We start from the raw sequence: 18,252 nt of genomic DNA, 5'->3' as shown, positions 1-18,252 counted from the left end.
GCAGAATAGACGTTCCTCAATAACATATATATATTTTCCAAGATTTTATCGTTGAAGAATTACTTCTTTAACATGTTTACTCACAAAAAAATTGAGGTACCTTACCAGGCATTTGTGCGAGATACCAGATGATGACATTTCTTATATAATCCTTTAGGAAAAAAACATAATTTGCCAAAATCACATTTTTAGTGTTTCACATTTTTAAAAACAATAAGAAACCGGTTTAGAAATCAGAAAGTAATAAAAATTTTGTATATTTTTATACATTATGAAGATATACAAAACAGAAATTGGGGAACGTATCGTCTGACCTTTAACAGGTAAAACATGGTTATTTACAGATAATTCGGAAATGTTTACAGGTAATATATAGTGGTAAACACGTAAAACAAGTAAAATACAACTTTATATCAATTCTCCTGTCCTATGGCTTAAAGGAATAAAATAAATCAAATTTCATTAACTTCATACATATATAAGCAGTAGTCCATCTGTATTCTTAGGTTTCGTATGAGAATTCTCGATATTCTCTTCATTGCTGTCTCATCTTTAGAGAAAATTCCACAAAATGATACAATTTACCTTTAAGGTGTAACAAACATAAACATCAATTAAACTCTGAACCCTACGAGCTTTAACAAGCAATACATTCTATTTATTTAAAATTAATTTTTGAAGGGTTCTTAAAAGAATAAGTTCTACAAAGTGTTAAAAATATTTTACAGGGGACAAAAGACACGATATACAGGTGAAACAAAGTGCCCTTGGAACGACCTACACATTGATAATTAGACCTGTATCTGAACAGGATGCTGGGGATTATATGTGCAGAGTTAAAATTCCAGGTGTAAGTTTGTCTGAGTGGCTCAGAAAGAGGGTGACATTAACAGTGCAATGTAAGTGGTTCAACAACGAATATTATACCAATTTCTTACAATGGAAAAAGTTAAAATGTATGAAAACCGAACAGTTTTAAGGTCAAAAGTGCATTAAATAATATAAATCACGAGAAGAGCAAACACAAACATCTTAAACATCAGATATGGGATCAGGTGCCATGGAGGAATGAACATCCCCTGCCGACCCGCCGTGTGCTCCTTGTCTGGAAAATCCGTCGAAAATTCAGAAATACGTGCCAATTTTACTGTAGAATGTAACAAGTTAACAGTACAATGCACGTGGTTCAAAAAGAACATTGTGACAAATTAGAGTTGGTCTCATTTACATGTATAAGTGTAAATATTGATTTTCGAACCAAGAACAAGCAATAGCCTCATTCATAAAGACTTGCGTAATTAGAGTTTGCAAATGAATATGAAATTGAAGTTGAAAGTTATACTTCGGTACTTAGGTTTAAAAAAAAAACAACTGAAACCATTAATCAGTTTGTCGTTTTATTAATAAAATATATGGAGATTGCGAACAGTATTGAAATTCAAAAGTCCATTAAACAATACCAAAAAGAAGCAGAGCAAACACGGACCTACAAAACATCAGAAGTGGGGTCATGTGCCATGGAGGAGTAAACATCCCCTACCGACCGGTCACACCAGCCGTATATGCTCCTTGTCATGCTTTGGAAGAAACGGAAAAAATATTTCGACAATTCAGTGTGTAAATAATGGTCTAACAATAAGTATGAAAAATTCAGTCAACATTAAATCAATCTTAATCAAATATCCCTTTGTATGTAAGCAATGATGAATGGCACTTCAATTATGCAATACTTGATATTACTTAGCATCTAATATTGATAAAACCTTTATTAAAATACAAATTTAAAATGTGAATGAAATTATCAAAGTATATATAATTTTCTATAGTTGCCCCTGAGATCAAGAGGAACATGAAATCGCTGTATGAAGTTGACCTTGAATCTGACCTTCAGATGGACTGTGAAGCTCGTGGTATTCCATCTCCAAATATAACATGGACAAGAGAGGACGGTCGTTCACTGTCAACGGGGAGACTCCAGTCGCAAGTAAAACTCCAGTACAACGTAATGTTAGAAAGTAAAACTTCGTGTTCAACGTAATATTAGAAAGTAAAACTTCATTTTCAACGTAATGTAAGAAAAGTAAAATTGAAAGTTAACCTTTAATGTGAGCTTTTTTTGAAAATTATTACCGGGATATATTGTCATGAAGATCTGATGTTACAAACATTTCCATAATTGTTTTATCTCTATCGTACAGGGAACCCCACTGACATTGACTGCCATTAAGAAGAGTGACCGTGGTTACTATATTTGTGAGGCTGATAATGGCATTAAGCCTCCCGCCACTGTAAGAGTGGAAGTCGCCGTATTTTTCCCGCCGTCACTAACGCCCGTGGAATCTGTAGTTGGCCAAGCACAAAACAGAAGATTCGATGCCAAACTTGAATGTATAGTTGCAGGTGTGTTTGTGTGTATCTTCAGTAATGTTAAACAATATTCTCAGAATGAATTTGATCACATTGAATCCTCTAATATCATTTATGTCAGTAAAACCCTTAAAACGTTATTTTGCTATAAAAAAAAAATATTTAGGTTAGATTATGATTTAAAATTATATTAGTGTGTGCTGGATGTCCATATTGTACTAAATACATGATTTAATATTTCTCTCACTCTGTTTATATTATAACATTTAATAAGAAGTTCTTAACGTTAAAGTATTTCATGCTAATTTCTGTACTTGGAAGTCTACATACTTGATGTCGTGTACCACAGCCATTTGTGATCTGCATAGTTTATTGGATTTGTGATATTGTTCACTGTTCGTTATATACGCTTTTTCATGAAATATCAAAAAAAAAATTCTCACAGAGTAAATTTTTAGTAAAGCAACGAACCTTTGAACGACGAGATCGGACATTGTAATAATGATACTTACAAATAATTTGTTTGGAATGCTTCTCTAGTTGATTTATTAAAAAAAAAGAAAGTTCATAAATCCTCTATTGGTAAGACATGCATAAATATTGAATATAAGAATATAGACCACGCACAAATAAGCTCAAGAATAATGTCATACCCAAGATATCACACATATTTATAACAAATGGTAAAGACATGTCTTACACCATCTGATCATAAAGTAACTTGTGGAATCCTTTTTTGATCAAATATATCAAACGACGAATTGTTTTAAACCTTAATCCGCTAAACAGTTTGGATTTATCTGTCAATCACTCTATAACAAAACTTAATTTTATTCCATCCAGGATACCCTCTACCAGCTGTAAAATGGATGAAAGAAGCGGAAAATGGCAACCGAATTGAACTTCAGGATAGCGATAAGTATGATATAACCAAAGATGTCAGTATTCTTCAAAACGACGAGTTTTGGTCTACACTTCTTGTGAGGAACGTTCAGGCCAATGACTACACTAAATACTACTGTATCGGACACAACGGATACGGGAATGGAGAGACTAGCATTACACTAACAGGTATGACAAGCTTGGTGTTTACAGCTGGTTAGGATCTGTTATGCTTTTTATTCTAGTGGGATAAATAAACAGTCATGTGGTAAAAATAAATCAGCATTTTAAGATGCATAATGCATGTACTATGCACACAATATTTTAGCAGGAAATACTTTTATTTTCATTTTTCTCAGAAACTATGGAGTGTCAAGGACCCAACTGTCCTAGTGAAGAACTGGTAGGGATGTGACCTTTGGACACTTCCTGGACACCATTGTATCCTGCTTCACAGATTAAGAATGAACTTTATCTGTTCTGAAAATTGTAATTAGCACAAATAAATAAAGTTTCTTCCTTAAGCTGTAGCTAAAAATGTCTTACCTCTTGTTTAGTCGCTTTAAAGAAATTTCATGAAAGAGATTGGCTTAGCAACAAGGTCTCTTGTACTCACAAGAATTCATTCTAGTGCAAACGGAAGAATCTTGCTGTATCAACCTGTTTTATTGTACCCTGCTTTCGCGAAAGCAAAGGGATATTAGATATCATTCGTTTGTCAGTATGTCCCTCTAACTGTCACAAAAACTTTAATCTTGGGTTTAACGTATGAATGAGAAGAGAAATGGCTTTCATTGTTCACATGCACATTACCTGTGACAAGACCATTCCAAATTAACTAAACTCCGAAAACTTGAATTTGACCTACTGTTCAAAAATTTTACCATACAATTGGTCAAAATATTCGACAGAGAAAAGATACGGCTTTCATATAATACATATATACTAACTGTCTTTCTTAACATACCATGATATTTACCCTGTGTCCTTGAAATTTTACCCACTTTTCAAACTTTTCCTTATATATTTTGATTAAAAAGAAAAAGGGCTCTGAATTTGACGTGTGCATTACCTGTGACAAGGTATTTCCGAGCATATTATGTATTTTTGCCCATTGACTTTAACATTTATGTTTAAATCAATTTCCAAAAACTTTACTTTAAAGATTACTTTTGAATGTAATGTATAAAGAATAAAAAATAGGAGTAAAGCAAACACGAAAATCATCAGAGGTGGGATCAGGTGCCACGGAGGTGTGAACATCCCCTGCCGACCGGTCACAACCGATGTGTGCTCCTTGTCATGTTCGGGTAAAACGGAGAAATCCGTGGACAATTCAGTGTATAAATCGTGGACTAACAATCAGTATGAAAAACGTCAGTCAGCATTTGACTCAATGATAAACTGTATTTGCTGACAAGGTCATATCGACCAAAGAACTTACAAAATGATGACTTTCACGAGACTTGATAATTTTGTTTCATCAAGTAGTCTGTCAATAATTTACCTTTGGAATATCAAAAAAATTAAAAACGGATATATGATGAATTTCTTTATTAGAAATAAAATATGATAGGGTTTTCATGTTTGTCATCCAATCCACAAAACAGTAGTGGGGGACCACAATTCTATAATATTGTCTGTTCTCTTTCAATCAGTCAATGTTAATAGCGGATAGATTAAAGGCTTTTGTTAGATTACCATCTAAAATTTTATATAATTATATAATCGATAAAATTAGTACCCTACTCGATATTGTTTCATCAGTTCGAATAATTCAGACTAAAAATTACGATATCAGGTGATATAATCAAATTTTAAATTTCAGATTCCCTCATTTTAGGTTAATTGAAATACATTTTTTTCTTCAAATTATTTAATACCGTCAAAAGACCTCAAACACTGAGGCGTTCGGAAAATAAAGGTTGCCAACTTCTCGTTGACCTGAGTATCGAATAAGGTCTAATTGTGAAGCACTTTACAATGATATGGTTATCCCTCTTTATAAGTGAAATGTTCTCGAGTGGGAGGTAAGCAACAAATGATCAAGAAATGAAATTGTTCTATTCTTTATATTTTCTTTGAACTGACTCGCGTTACTCAGTTTGCTTGCACATATCGTTGCAGTTAAGAGACTATATTTAAAAAAAAATGATTAATTACCTCTATATTATAAAATTCGACATTAAAAATTATTCTGAAAAAAAATGTTCTAATCAACTCTTTACTTTCATTTTAACAAAATATCGAAACATAACTTGTTTCAGTGTTTATTTTAGAATCAAAACTATTATCTACGCATTTAAATCAGAAATAAGGAAGAAGAATATATACTTTTCTCAACCAAGGGCCTTTTAAAGAATTCGAATTTTGACGAAACTTTAAAAATAATGACATTAAATGTAAAACGCAGTTTAAATGACGCCACGTTTTTAAATTGTGCAGGGATTGTGTGAAATAACAAAACATGTTCTTGTGGATTTTTTTGGTCGTTTTTGTTGGACATCCGATGATATTTGGTGAGACTTTATCAATATATCGAAGCCGAGAAGCCTTTTAGTGTCTAACAATGTAATCCGTAGTATCTGTGAGTACGGTGAAGAGGCTGGAAGTTTTGCATGGCAATATGCACGTCCTGTCCCTTCCTCGGGACAAAGGAAAGTATAAGAAGTCATATAAGAACTAAATCTTATTTATTCATGCTATTTACACTTTAACACTTTGAAATTTGATGTTTAAAACGCATTGATATGAAATGAATCCAGAGCACCGAGAATCGTCTCCGGTCCTTCTGTTGTAAAGTAAATAAATAGGGTTTAGAAGTGTAGTAGTAGTGCTAGATTTTCTGTTTTCATTTCTTTTGTTCTTTCATGACTTTTTTTGTCCTGAGGAAGGGTCAGGGTGTCTCAAAAATTTGTCGATTTTTATTGTTCGTGTCGGTGAGTTTTAGTGCTTTACATAAATCAAGTATATACAAAATAATGCCTTTGTAATCCAACACTTCGACCTTAACACCTGATTGATCTGCAGTCTTTAGTATGTTTTACATACATTGTACATGTATACAAGTATTTTTTGTGCTAAATCATATATTTTAAACCTGAGAATTACTAATTTTGAATATAAAATTGAAATAAGGCTTATCAAATATGAAGCAAAAAGGACTAAATTAAAAATTTCGGGAAATTTTAAACACTGTTAAATGTAAAATTAAATTATAGTTAAAAGAGTTTGATAGAAAATTAATTTAAATCACAATAATTTAATTATTCTAAAATATAGATATTAATTTGTGAGGAAACATATTTCTAAGACCGTGGAAAATTTACTTTATAAACATCAATCTTTTTAATTATGTAGTTTTCTATCAGGTCTTGTTATTAAAAAAATCAGCCATAAAATGTTCTTGTTTTGCCAATTTGAAAAACTGCTATTTTAATTGTAAATACTTATAAGTAGTTTTGCTTTGGTATGGTACTAAATACGTTCAGAATGCAAATGCTATATATATGCATATTTATTTCAAACTATATTTGAAAATTGGAAACATTAAATATGTGATCACTGTTGGAGAATTTAAAATTCATTTTTAGTTTATGCTCAGCGACCTGATATTGTGGATGAAATTTTACCTGAGGTGAAGGTAAAAAACCAAACAGGCTACCTTAATTGCACGGTGGTAAATAAAGGCTCGGAATCAGTTGTAAGTTATTTTTTATTCGCCCGGATCGATAAATCGGTGCGCATATTGTCATTGCCCTGTCTGTCTGTTCGTCTATTTGTCTGTCTCTTGTCAACCTTAACCTTCGCCATAAATTTTGAACCATGAAAGATAGAGACTTCATATTTGATATACTTACTACACTTATTAAGCTCTTTCAAATGACACCAAGATCAATGACCTTCTGACCTTGATTGTGACCAATATAGGCTAAAAATATTTTTTTTCGAACTTTGTTGCCGCCGGGTGCATAGTGTTTCACAAACACATCTTGTTGATTCTTTTTTCTAATAGTTCTGTTAATTTGCAGATTACCTGGAATTTCAATTTTCTTAGTGATATGGCCTTTGGATGCAATGCAATGTAACTGGACTTAAACATTTGTCGAAAAGATGCAAAGTTGACTCAAGTCTTCTAACCAAGTTCATATTTACAGAAAAACGTTTTGTTTTTTTTTTTCATAAATTTTGCATTTTTCAAAAGAGGTAACAGAGCGAAGTCTTTTATATGTGAAATTTGAGTTTGAATAAAAGATAACCTTGTCCTCTTTTGTGTGCATGCCATTTCAAAGAAAAATAATTAATTTTGATAGTTGTAAGACTGTCACAAATTTGAAGATTGTGCAGTTTTATTAAAAAATTAAAACATTCGTCCACGAATGATACAGCAACCCTCGTAATACAAACTGAAATATCAAAGTAGATTTGGTCATGAAATTTAATTTTACTACAATATGTACTTGTCGACTGCTTTGCTATTTCCTCTTTTATTTACGAGGGCTGTTAAATAAATAATGTCCTGAACTGTATGACGTACAATACAGATATCATATGACATTAAGCTTGACATTCTGTCTTTATTGAATCTTAAATGAATTTATAACAGTTTATGTGACCACTTTTCATCACATAGTTTCATCGTGAGAAGCTGTGACACAAGGGTTATTCGAGACACTGCATTATAAATGAATGATACAGAATCAGTAAACTAGAGTGAAAATAAAAGCTTCATTAAAGATGCTGTAAAACTTGTTAAAAATCCCAGAGAAATAATCACTGAAATATGTGACCTTTACAGCAACCAATGCCTGTTTTACAGACAAATGAGCAGGTGGATTTCAAAGATAAAAAATTATATAATGGGCATCAAAAATGGGTACCCTCCTTGCCAACAAGAATTATAACAACTTATGTACTGTTTGCCAAATTTCAACAAATAATTTTTGATGTTGTATGATTGACTTTAAGACACATAGCAAATTTGATAGACATCATATCGGGAGTAGTTTACACTGTTTTTAAGAAACGTTTGACAGTAATTAAGCTTGGTACTCAAAGGTCACCCTGTATTTTGAAAAATGAGTGAAAACGACAGCGTGTACACAAGTCTTAACAATTATTTTAAAATATCAGTAATTGTAGTAATCCACGTTTGTTTTATATTCAAACAGATATTGGAACATGAATCTATTGCTTAAAACCATTAAAACAAAATTTACATTAAGATGTACTTGATAAAAACGGCGAAGGTCTGTCAAGAGCAAAGGTATGCAAGAGCACAAAAACAGATTTATATGCAATTTTCTTAAATATTAGTGGTATTATTGTTCAAATTCGTATTCGGGGAGACAGTTTAATATCTGGAGGTGTCTAGAAAGCAGTTTTTTTGCAAAGAAATCGAAAGGTTTATCAGAGAAAGGACCCAGAATCAGGAATCCACTACATTGAATGCCCTAAATAGTAAAGGGATTTACGGGCTAAACAGAAAGTAAATGTTTTTTCACATTAACAATATTTGCCAGATCTTTCAATGAAAAAAATACATATAATGGGCTTCAAAAATGGGTACCGTCGTTGCAAACAAAAATTATAACAACTTATGTACTGTTCGCCAAATTTCAACAGATAATATTTGATGACGTATGATCGACTGTTAGACACATAGCAATTTGATAGACATCATATCGGGAGTAGTTTACACTGTTTTTAAGAAACGTTTGACGGTAAAAAAGCTTGTTACTCAAAGGTCACCCTATATTTTGAAAAATGAGTGAAAACGACAGCGTGTACGAAGTCTTTACAATTATTTTAAAATATCAGTAATTGTATTTATCCACGTTTGTTTTATATTCAAACAGATATTGGAACATGAATCTATTGCTTAAAACCTTCAAAACAAAATTTACCAGAAAATATACCTGATAAAAACTGCGAAGGTCTGAAAAGAGCTAAGGTATAGATAAGTACAAAGACAGATTTATATGCAATTTTCTTAAATGTTAGTGGTATTGTTGTTCAAATTCGTATTCGGGGAGACAGTTTTATTTCTGGAGGAGTCTAGAAAGCAATTTTTTGGCAAAAAAATCGAAAGATTTACTAGAGGACGGGCCCAGAATCAGGAATCCTCTACATTGATTTTTTTTCATGACAGCGTCCAAACCCGCTAGCCCTGAAGAGTAAAGGAGTTTTCGGGATAAACAGAAAATTATGTTTTTTCACATTAACAATATTCGCCAGATCTTTGACCTTTTGACTTGTTTCTATTTCCAAACTTAAGAAAAAAACACCTTTCAGAAGGCAGAACTAAGTCCAGGAAATCATTGAATCTGCCATTTTCAAGTATACTAAGGGTCATACACAAAAATGAGTTCTAAAAACAATCAGAAATTGGATAAAAAATGTTACGGACATGTGTTTTTATTAAAAGAGATTAATAAGTAAAATCATGAAAACTAAATCACTGAAAAGCGTCTTTTGCTTCTTTCTGAGCACCGAGGACATTATTTATTGAACAGCCCTCGTAAGTAAAGAAAAATTGCATTACTTTCAACCCATAGTAAGCAAAAGGTGAACCCAGAAATGTTAGTTTAGCATATTAAGCACATTTGTATTCTTTTGTTGTTTTCATTTGTTCGTTTTGAACAATGAATCTAAAACAGGTATCACATTGAAATTTTCTAACAGGTGCAATGGACTAAATCACAAACGGTCAATGGAGGAAATCCTATTTTGTTAAGTGAAGATGAAAAAATAGTTTATCAAGGTAAGAAAAACTACTTTTCAAACAGAGTCCCATCTTGTTCTACTGTCCCTGTTATAATTTAATATTTATCATGGTGAAAATATTCAATTGCGGTAATTACTACCAATCTTTCATTTAAAGTGTCTAATCCAGATTTTAAAAAAAACTGTTTATATAAATATTTTTATAGGCTACAATCAGGGAATAAACGAGGACTCTGGACTAAACAAATACGATATACAGAGTCGTACAAACGGAAGAAGAATCACCTACATGTTGGTGATCCGTTATCTAGCAGAGGAAGACGCGGGAGATTATGTTTGTACAATAAAGATCCAAGGCGTAGAAGGGACAGACTGGCCTAAAAAGATTGGCAAGCTAACGGTTCAAAGTAAGTTATCATTGTTATTACATGTATTTATGTCAGGTTCGGTTTGTTACATAATTGAAAGCTCTGTCATCTAATCGTAATTTGTAATTTGTACCTGTGGAAGTTCCCCTCCCCGCTGTACATTGGATGTGCGGGATTATAATTTGATATATATACATTTTGTTTGCCAATGCATTCGATGTTGAACTTGTCCTCCATGACAGATCCTGTGAAACATATGGAGATAACAAACAGCTAGTATTCAAGATCAAAAATCGACAATACAGTGCAAAGTAGGAGAAGAGCAAACACGGACCTCCAAAGGTGGAATCAGGTGCCATGGAGGAGTGAGCATCCTTTGCCAACCGGTCACACCCGCCGTGTGCTCCTTTTCATGATCGGGAAATAACGGAAAAATCCTTCGTTAATTCAGTGTATAAATAATGGATTGAAAATTAGTATGAAAAACGTCAGTCAGCATTTGACTCAATGATAAATTTTATTTGCTGACAAGGTCATTCTATCGACCACAGAACTTACGAAATGATGATTTCAAACGAGATTGCTGATTTTATTGTTTCATCAATTTGTTTGGCAATAATTTACCCCTTTGTAGAAATTGTTCTTAAATTGAGCGTACTCTTGAGTATCGAATCAACTGCGATATATAAACTCTGTATGCAGCTACATGAGCAAGGGAAGTTGACGATTGAAAAGTTAGTCATCGCGTTTATCATACTAGGTTGTTGGACCATGAGGTCCACGCAGAAAATATATAAGCGATGTTAAACCGGATGCCCTGGGCAAACGTCAGGCTAAGCATGCACGAGAAGTTCTAGTCGGCAATCCTCGGCTGACTCTGCAACGCTCCATTCGGTACGAGCTATCCGAGAAACTCCGTACAATAATCCGCTCTATTCAAATTAGAATATGCTACTAGTATTCATTAGCAAATTTAGCTTTTAAATCTTCATATCTTATTTATAGAATTATATATTAATTGGCGAATGATACACATACTTTTATATGCAAACTAAACATTGATTCTATGGCACGGGCATTATAAAAAGTAGGAAGAACTTGCAATATACAGAAAACAACTTGAATAAAAAAACTTCATTTAAGGACTAGTACTAGGTTTTGAAAGATTAAACAAATTTCCACCGGCATTATTTTTTAGCATCAATACTCGCAAAATAATTTGATATACAGGAATCCAAATAAAGCTTGATACAAGTAGCAACGGTTTTCCATGTGTATGTGTTGGGGGGGGGGGGGGGGGGGGGACTCCGAAAAAAAATCTTCGTACTACAGAGCTGTGCTACACGAGTACCATCAGATCTAATTTTCAAATTATTATTATAACAGATTTCTTCCGATTATATCTATAATGTTTTTAAAGTTCAAGCCGTTATGGGTTATATGTATCAAAATAGATTTTTTTTTAAAATGACAAAACTATAGGAGATAAAATTTATATAACAATTTTGCTATGAAAGTTCTATCAGTCAAAGTGGATCATTATAGAAAATGTAAACGAACCTGCATGAATAACCAATAAACTCAGCATGTTTCTTCAATTGAATTCTATATCCTAATGAGCTCGAGCTAAAAGATACCACAGAGTCTGACACATCTGTTTCATACTTGGATATATTACTTGAAAAAGATGGTAATCTAACAACTAAGCTATATGATAAACGTGATGACTTTTACTTTTCTATCGTCAACTTCCCTAACTTATGCAGCAATATACCTTCATCACCTACATACGGAGTATATATATCTCAGTTGATTCGATACACAAGAGCATGCTCTGCGTATGAACAATTTCTAAAATGAGGTAAATCATTGACAAGCAAGTATATCAGCAGACTTGTTTGAAGTCATCATTTCGTAAGTTCTATGGTCGAAACAATGACCTTGTCCGCAAATACAATTTATCAAATGCGGACTGACGTCATACTAATTGTTAGTCCATTATTTATACACTGAATTGACAAATATACACTGTATTTATAACATATATGAAATAAATCTAAAATTAGAATCGTACGATTCCTTTTCAAACACGTTATTCTATATTTACCTGAGTGAGTAGGAATACCTGTATGACCGGTTAGCTGGTAATGTTAATAAAGTAGGCCTTTCAACTAATTTTTCAAGTTGCACATATGGTAAAAACATTGTAAAGATAGATTTATAGGTACATGAAATTATCAAAAAAGATAATAACTTACGCATACTTTTAATTACATCATAAAAAAGTTTAATCATTTATAATTGACTTTTCCGATGTTGTGTTTAATGACAGGTAACTCAGGTGTGAAAAATGACCAACTTAGTGCCAATTTATGAGTTATCGTTTATAGGAATGACATATACGCTGCTTCAGCATTGGTATTGATATATGCACAAAAGGGTTCCTTACATTGTTTTGTACACAGAAAGTTTTGACCAAGAGAAAGAGAACGCCTTCACTCTACCTTCAATAACAAGGTCAAATGAATGGGGAACAGACTATATTCAATAGTTTTAACTCTCCTTGACGATTATTATGAAGAAGAAAATTCAATGTCATGTTTTTAGTGTTCGCGCTTTTTCGCTTCCTGTGTAAGTATATATATTTTTACAAGTAAATGCAACAATTGATCATCTTATTTGTGTTACTAAGCACGAAGGGGAACGACCGAGTATAAAATTTTAAAAAGGTTAGAACTGAGAAGGAGGGTAGATTTCACTTTTTATTTTAATTAAAAATTTTAATTAGATGCAGTAAACCGGTGTCCGAAACTATACAGTAAATAAGTTTAACATTGGTGATAAATTTTAAAACCATTAGAGTCTACGGAGAGCAAAGAGACACTTGGGAAATGCTAAAAACTGCCTTGCATGTAATCATTGAGATACCCTGAGCCTGCTCTAAACAAGTTTCAGCTGTGAGTTATCGTTCACAATACCGACCCCTAGCGGCAGTTGAAAGGCCTAAATAAAGGTGTGTTCTTTGTGTTTGTCATTCGAGCTCAAGACTGCGTGCATTTCAGTCAAAATTCGTTATAGTCATGTCTGACAATGAAAGTATCCTTCTTGATACCGGCAAGGAAACTAACAACGACAGTAGAGGCGGCGACATTGCAGATACTTTTAATTTGTTTAAAACCTACTTGGATTCTTCTCTGAAAACTTTTAAAAGCGATATTCTCAAAGGACAGGAATTGCGAGAAATTGAACTTCAAAAGAAACTTTAAAAAGACATCGCTTCTTCATTGAAATCACCAGGAAACAAAATTCAATTTGAGTTCAACGAAGAGATTATTTCCGCTATTGAGAAGGTGCAGAAAAAAGTCAAATCCTTGAGCAAAGACTGCTACAAGTTGTGTGACGACATAATTACCAAAATCAACAAGAGAAACAAACTTATCAGAATTGCTGACAACTCCCCTGCAGACTGGGCAACGGTACACCAATATGAAACAAACGACGTCGCTTCCGACTCCGACGATGATAAGAAGCTCCGACAAGCAGAAAACAGGGCTTAACGGGCTATTAAGGAGAAGAAGAGGTTTCAACCCTATAAGCCTATTCGTTCTTCTGGAGCTGCTTTCAACGTTCCTGCCGCAGCCGGTAGCCAGCAACAGCTTTTTCGTCAGTATGGAGACTCTAGGGGTTATTGGAAAAGGCTAGAACCCTCCTCATACGATATCTGCTTCCATTGTAAAACAGCCGGACATTGGAGGAAAAACTGCCCACTGTTTAGCTCCGCAAGTCAATCAAGTGCAAGCTCTGGCACCTCCAGTAAATGATAAGTATGATTTTTCTGGTTTTGAATTTAGGCAGATAAGTGACAAGAGTGAAAAACTGCATTTGTTTATAGAACAGCAAATTTACTTAAGAAATTTAGACAAATTACAGTATTCTAAAGGCGTTAAGCATAGACTTAGAAATTCTGTAGAATTTTGGAAGAGTATTCAGGCTCCAGAATTTATTATTAGTACAATTGAAAGTGGTTATGTCATTCCATTTATCAACGCTCCAACATATTTATTCTTAAAAAATAACCGATCTGCATGTAATAATGAAGATTTTGTTTCAGGGGCTGTGTCAGAACTCTTAGAATATGGTTGTGTGCGTAGAGTACCATTCAAACCTATTGTTGTTAACCCATTGAGCGTGGCGATCAATAGCTCTGGTAAAAAGAGATTGATTTTAGACTTAAGTGTTTTAAATGTCTTTGTTAGAAAGGATAAGATCAAGTTTGAGGACTGGAAAGTAGCTGTTCAGTACTTTGAAAAGGATTGTCACATGTTTAAATTCGATCTCAAGTCAGGTTATCATCATATAGATAATTGCATAGCGCAACAGTCATTCTTAGGTTTTTGTTGGAAAGGGGAGTGTTATGTGTTCACTGTTTTGCCTTTCGGCCTCAGTTCAGCACCTTACATTTTTACAAAATGTCTTAGGCCATTGGTTAAGTTTTGGAGACAATCGGGCATTAATATTGTCTTATATTTGGATGATGGTATAGGAATGTCCTCTTCTCGTGAATCTTGTAGTAAGCATAGCGCTTTTGTTAAAGATTCTTTAATACAAGCTGGATTTTTAGTGAATGAAGAGAAGTCAGTTTTTGAACCTATTCAGAAGTTAGAGTGGTTAGGTCTTGTGTGGAATTCTACTGAGCATTGTTTAAGCATTCCAGATAGAAGGGTACAGGATTGTTTAGATACTTTGTCAAAATTGTTTGATGGGTTACCAAAAATTACAGCGAGACAGTTGGCACAGTTTACAGGAAAAATAATTTCCATGGGTCCAGTTATAGGGAATGTTAGCAGGCTTATGACTCGTCAATGTTACATGCTTATAGAGTCAAGAAGTTCTTGGGATAGATTTTTAAAATTTGAAAGTTCGCATGCATTTTTGCAAGAGTTGGTGTTTTGGTCTTCCCATTTAAATAATTTGAATAAGCGTGTTTTGGGATCTTATTCTAAGACGCATGCAATCGTTTGTTCAGATGCTAGTTCAGTGGCAGCGGGTGCCATATGTTCTTTAGATAATGAAGATCAATATTTTCATTCAAATTTTTCAGAATCAGAGTGCGCAGAAAGTTCAACATGGAGAGAACTTAAAGCTATTCAACAACCTTTGTTTTCTTTTAAAGACCAGTTGAGTGGAAAATCAATTAAGATTCTCACAGATAGTCAAAACTGTGTAAAAATCGTAAATTGTGGTAGTACGAAAAAGTCTTTACAAGATATAGCCTTTTCCATTTTTGTTTTGTGTTTACAAAAGCAGATTTCTATAGATATTACATGGATTCCAAGATCTTTGAATGAACAGGCTGATTTTTTGAGTAAAATTGTTGATTATGACGATTGGTTCGTTTCTTCAGAATTCTTCAATTTTATGAATGAAATGTGGGGTCCTTATAATATTGACAGATTTGCCAATTTTAAAAATACTAGATTACCAAGATTTAATTCATTATTTTGGAATCCGGGTACTGAGGCAGTGGACTGCTTTTCCCAAGACTGGGGTTCAGATAACAACTGGGTTGTGCCACCCGTGCATTTAATCATGAGAGCAATTAAACATATATTGTATTGTAGAGCAAATAGTACATTGATTGTTCCTAGATGGCCATCTGCGGCATTTTGGACAATGATTTTCGATGAGAAATTTGAATATAAGAATTATGCCAATGAAGTGATTGAATTTAAAGATACTTCCATTATTTTGCAAAAGGGTTCTTCAAAAAGTTGCATTTTCGGTACTGAGAAATTTCAGGGGTGAGGATATGCTTTTAAGATTGTGAGACATGGTCCTAATACAATTGTGTTAGTAACAGGGTCAAATGTATATGAGACAATGATAAATTTATTTTGAATACGTACATACGTCAAATGTATATGAGACAATGATAAATTTATGTTGAATACGTACATGTAGCGTTTTCATATAGCCTGAAGATTGTATTACTCTGAATGAGTTAAGAAATAATGACCTGGTCCTAGTATATCATATGCTGAGAGTCGTGGTCAAAAAATTAAAGTAATTTAGTATCTTTCATAATAGCATGGTCCTAGTATTGTATACTGAGAGACAAGGCTAGACAATATTTGGGAGACATGGTCCTCACGCATGAGTGACAAGGTCTTTTATTGATTCTAAAAGTACAGATAGGAAAATAATTTCTTTTTTCGAATTCTAAATTTTTCAGATGTGTTTCAAACAGGACGATGGCGCTCTTTTCAGGCATCGAACGAAAATCTCAACGATTTGAAATTATTTTGTGAAAAATCCAAAGCTGAGAATACGTCACGTAAATATAAATACCCATTCAACGGATGGATAAAATGGTGCAGTTCTCACAGTCCTCCTATTCAACAATTTCCTGCTTCCGATTTTCAAGTGTCATTGTATTTGATTCATTTATCTAAGGAGCACAATTCCATGGCTAAAGTTAATGAAGCGTTTTACGCCATTTCATGGGCGCACGATTTGTCAGGTTTTAAAAATCCATGTCATTCTTCACTAGTGATTTCAGTAAAGGAAGGAGCACACAGATGTACAGCTAAACCAGTATCCAAAAAAAGAGCCAATTTCTTCGGAAACCTTACAAAAGATCGCGGAAAGATTCGGAACTTCAAATAATAACTTACCTGAAGTGAGAATTGCTTGCATGTGTCTTATGAGTTTTGCAGCCTTTTTAAGATTTTCTGAATTAGTGAACTTAAGACGTTCAGATATCGATTTTCACGATGGATATGTTACTTTGTATGTTGCTAAGAGTAAGACAGACAAATATAAACAAGGCAATTATGTGAATATTTCAAAAACGGGAAAATGTACTTGTCCTTATGAAATGTTAAAACTGTATTTACAAAAAGCTGATATACCTTCAGATTCAGACTGCTATATTTTTAGAGCCATTACATTTTGTAAAAAGAAGAACAGTTTTAAATTAAGAAATTCAGGTCCTTTGTCTTATACTAGAGCACGGGAATTGTTGTTGAGTGCTCTTGAATCTCTTGGAATTGATAAATCAAAATTTGGTTTACATAGTCTTAGATCTGGAGGGGCTACAGCTGCAGCTAACGCCGGAGTTAATGACAGACTTTTCAAAAAACATGGGAGGTGGCGTTCAGAAAACGCAAAAGACGGATATGTTAAAGAAAACTTGCAGTCCTTACTTTCCGTTTCTAAGTCTTTGGGTATTTGATGACATATATTATATTGAACTCTTATATGAATAATTTTGACAGCTTTCTTTGAATTTCGAAAAGCGCAGGTCTTGGAGCTGCTACCCATAATACAGGTGTTTTGTTTTGATTTTTGAATGAGGGTATAAATAATTTATGTTCGGTTGAGATTGGTCGAATTAGAACATAAATATTTTTATAACAGGTTGAAATAAATCTAAAATTAGAATCGTACGATTCCTTTTCAAACACGTTATTCTATATTTACCTGAGTGAGTAGGAATACCTGGATGACCGGTTAGCTGGTAATGTTAATAAAGGTGTGTTCTTTGTGTTTGTCATTTGAGCTCAAGACTGCGTGCATTTCAGTCACAATTCGCCCCCCCCCCCTCCCGTAAGCTATTTTGAAAGTCTTGTGTTGTTGTAATATTAATGTTTGTAAATGTTATTAAAGCACTTTATTAAATGTTGAGCAATGTCGTCAATTAAATGCGCAGGTCTTGGAGCTGCTACCCATAATACTGGTGTTTTGTTTTGATTTTTGAATGAGGGTATAAATAATTTATGTTCGGTTGAGATTGGTCGAATTAGAACATAACGAATTTTTCCGTTATTACCCGATCATGACAAGGAGCACACGGCAGGTGTAACCAGTCAGCAGGGGAAGCTCACTTCTCCATGGCACCTGATCCCAC

The 18,252-nt window shown here is 33.6% G+C and overlaps 2 protein-coding genes across 2 annotated transcripts in view; both read left to right on the top strand.

The window, feature by feature from the left end:
* LOC134258898 (hemicentin-1-like) overlaps positions 1-3,732 on the top strand; it is a 28,185-nt gene extending 24,453 nt beyond the window's left edge. The window contains exons 12-16 of the mRNA XM_062741494.1: positions 729-899; positions 1,827-2,002; positions 2,199-2,400; positions 3,211-3,438; positions 3,609-3,732. Of these exons, the coding sequence (XP_062597478.1) occupies positions 729-899; positions 1,827-2,002; positions 2,199-2,400; positions 3,211-3,438; positions 3,609-3,664 (833 nt within the window). The 3' untranslated portion in view covers positions 3,665-3,732. The remainder of the gene's footprint in view (positions 1-728; positions 900-1,826; positions 2,003-2,198; positions 2,401-3,210; positions 3,439-3,608) is intronic.
* Positions 3,733-5,588: 1,856 nt separating this feature from the next.
* LOC134258894 (uncharacterized) lies at positions 5,589-15,065 on the top strand (the record flags this gene model as incomplete). The annotated part of the gene is made up of 6 exons (XM_062741492.1): positions 5,589-5,768; positions 6,843-6,952; positions 9,934-10,012; positions 10,182-10,382; positions 14,455-14,688; positions 14,887-15,065. Coding segments are annotated over exons 1-6 (855 nt in total), but the record flags the coding sequence as incomplete, so codon positions are not given.
* Between the last annotated feature and the right edge of the window lie 3,187 nt (positions 15,066-18,252).

This window comes from Saccostrea cucullata, unplaced genomic scaffold (genome assembly GCF_032062105.1).
Source record: "Saccostrea cucullata isolate Sc308-1 unplaced genomic scaffold, CSIRO_AGI_Scuc_v1 ctg2680, whole genome shotgun sequence".
NCBI classification, from domain to species: Eukaryota; Metazoa; Mollusca; class Bivalvia; order Ostreida; family Ostreidae; genus Saccostrea; species Saccostrea cuccullata.
Note: the sequence above shows the minus strand (reverse complement) of the source record. Positions and strands in the feature narration are given on the sequence as shown.